Source organism: Triticum dicoccoides, chromosome 3B (genome assembly GCF_002162155.2).
Source record: "Triticum dicoccoides isolate Atlit2015 ecotype Zavitan chromosome 3B, WEW_v2.0, whole genome shotgun sequence".
In the NCBI taxonomy this organism is placed as follows: domain Eukaryota; kingdom Viridiplantae; phylum Streptophyta; class Magnoliopsida; order Poales; family Poaceae; genus Triticum; species Triticum dicoccoides.
Window position 1 is genome coordinate 53972371 of NC_041385.1, and position 2912 is coordinate 53975282.

General features: G+C 44.8%; 1 protein-coding gene across 1 annotated transcript in view; it reads right to left on the bottom strand.

Annotated features, from left to right (window-relative positions):
- Nucleotides 1-2689: 2689 nt before the first annotated feature.
- Nucleotides 2690-2912, bottom strand: part of LOC119279249 (polycomb group protein EMF2B-like) — a 15880-nt gene continuing 15657 nt past the window's right edge. Inside the window, exons 11-12 of the mRNA XM_037560562.1 lie at nucleotides 2828-2880; nucleotides 2690-2737 (exon numbers count right to left, since the gene is read on the bottom strand). Coding sequence (XP_037416459.1) covers nucleotides 2690-2737; nucleotides 2828-2880 — 101 coding nt within the window. The remainder of the gene's footprint in view (nucleotides 2738-2827; nucleotides 2881-2912) is intronic.

Consider the following 2912-nt stretch of genomic DNA (forward strand, 5'->3'; position numbering starts at 1 on the left):
AGCAATGGTCACTGTTCATCCAGAGGCAGCATCGATCGGCTTCAGTTAGCAGCAGTAGCGAAGGAATCGCTCGATCGGGTTCAGTTAACAACTATCGATCGATCGCTCGGGTTCAGTAACGCGTAGCCTGCAGTGCAATTACTCGGGTTCAGTAGGCGAATGCCTCGCTCGGTTCAGTTAGAGCCCAACGCCTCACACCCGCGCAAGTACGTGTACGAGAGAAACGTGCAAACCTTCGTGCATCGCTCGGCCCCGACCACCCACCGTAACCGTGAACACCCTGATATTTTCCTTGCCCTCTCTTCTACCATGGTTTTTTCCGTCATGGACGGCCCAAAGAATGTCATGCAGCTGCGTCTCCGGCCCGCCCAGGATGAAAAGCCCATTTTCTGTCATGATTTTTTGTCATAGAAGTAGGATCTCACCACATCTATGATGATACTGGGTTTTCTCACAATTATCGTCATAGAAGTGTCATAAGTATGACAGAAAAAATTTGTTCGACCCAAAATGTCATGGATGTGTCTTTTTTTTGTAGTGCATAGAAAATAAATGGATCTTCAAGAAGAAGATTGACGTTGATGGTAATGTTACTGTCTACAAAGCTCGACTTATTGTGAAAGGTTTTTGACAAGTTCAAGGAGTTGACTACGATGAGACCTTCTCGCCCGTAGCGATGCTTAAGTTTGTCCGAATCATGTTAGCAATTGCTGCATTTTATGATTATGAAATTTGGCAAATGAATGTCAAAACTGCATTCCTTAATGGATTTCTTACAAAAGAGTTGTATATGATGCAACCAGAAGGTCTTGTCGATCCAAAAGGTGCTAACAAAGTGTGCAACTCCAGCGATCCATTTATGGACTGGTGCAAGCCTCTCAGAGGAGCTGCATCGGCTGGTGCGCTCGAGCCGTTGCAGCCGTCGACGGATGGCCATGTCGCCTCCAGAACCGTCTCTTTGCTGGCACCACCAACGGCGTTGCTCAAATGTTGAACACAAGGAGGAGAAGTGGAGGCATGTGGCCACAGCCAGGACACGGAGACGCGCGGGAGGCCGCTCCGGTATCCAAGGCGATGCCGCGCCGGGAACCCTCGCGGCCGCAAGGCCACGCGGGAGGCATAAGGAAGAGTAGGCGCTCGGGGGCGAAGCGGCGCCGGGGGAAAGAAGCACTGGAGATGGCTGGCGATGGTCGGGAATGGAGGCGGTGGCGACGCTCGGGAGAGAGGTGGGAGGGGGTTACATGGGTGAGAGTTTTTTCGACCGGTCTCCGGGGTCCAGAGAAAGGCCGCAGCAGGCCTCCACCGAGTTTTTCAGGGTTCATGCGCCCATGTGCTTGTTTGTTAAAACTTAGTCTATAGAAACTAGAAAGGACGATGCTATGTTCCTGTCTAACTGTCTCTTTCTCTAAATATTTTATTTAGAACTTATTCCTAGCAGATTTGAAAATTCTGGAGAGGAGATAGATTGCAGTAGTACAACCTATCACATGATGGAGAAAAGGATCCTAGAGAAGAACATTTGGCTTGAGCTGGAACGTGAGGTATATGCTTTTTAATTTCACACATTTTTTTACTGTTTTCAGCTAATGATAGTTCAGTTGTGCAAAGTAAATAATAATTCAATGCATATGTTATCATATGACCAGGTGCTTCACACCTTAGGGATTTCTTCTACTGAATGGGCTTGACCAACAAGGACATAGAACCACTCTTGGGTGGACATACTCTGGTAATGCCACAACGCCTTATTGTCGTATTCAGATCATTGTTCCTCAATCATAAGTTAAACCCTTAATCTACATTGTACATTTTTAGGAGAAAAGCTCGTATGGATAGCTCAGGATTCGACTTGGACAAAAGATCCTCTGAAGTTTCATAACTCCTACTTCATGTAAGCTTAATCGCCGCGATTGTAGATTGCAACACATTGGCTAAAGATTATATATAGTTGTAATGTCATCAGTGCAACATTGTGAAGTCGTACATCACTGGACTTCATCTTCTGTATATGCTGCAATGAGCTTCTGAAAGGGGACTCCAACGGACTCATGAAGCTGCTTACAGACAAGTTTCTCGTGGAGGATCGAGCTTTCCGTCCCTTAGTTGAACTATATGCAAAGGTAAAGAAGAGTTGAATTTATCTTCATTAGCTTGTTGGACACGTTGGCAGGACGCATTCTTTAGGGACTACGTGAAGTCGCACAAGAAGATTTCGGAGCTCTACTTTACTGGCGTGGATATGCAGAGACAGAGCCAAGAGGGCTGTCATAAGAACTATCACTGTCTTCGCAGTTGCGGTTGCCGTCATTGCCTGTGCTTACATATTTGAATCAAAGAGGAGACACTATGGTTAGACTGAAAGTCTCCATGTTCAGATGATTGCAATTCAGAGGCACTATGGTTAGACTGCAAGTCTCCATGTTCAGATGATTGCAATTCAGTTATGGGTTCTGATTAACAAAGTTAATTGTCCATTGAGATGCAGGTATGTTATCATCCATGTAATATTGTTAATGGAATAAGAAAACTGTCAATTATGCAAGTACATATTGCAAATAAGAAAGTGAAAGGGGCGCACCCCACCAGGCACCGCCCCTGCTTCCTTTCAGGTGGGCACAAAGATTGTTCCCCAAAAAATAGAAAGGTCATGCAGAAAGCAAGCACAATCCAAATTTCATCACAAAGAACATCAAGACATTAGTGGTGCAGTGAGAATAAAATGTATGGTTTTACCTAACTGTAGCAGGTTAAATGATCCACCAGCCAATAGCAGCAAAGTGAGATTTGAATAAATACAGTGCAAATGGAACTTTGCATCAAAATTTACCTTGTAGCTTCCACATTTTACCAAGCAGAAGGGGTAAGCAAAATCTTCAGTGACTGGTAAGAAAAGACCAATATAAAAAAAAAAA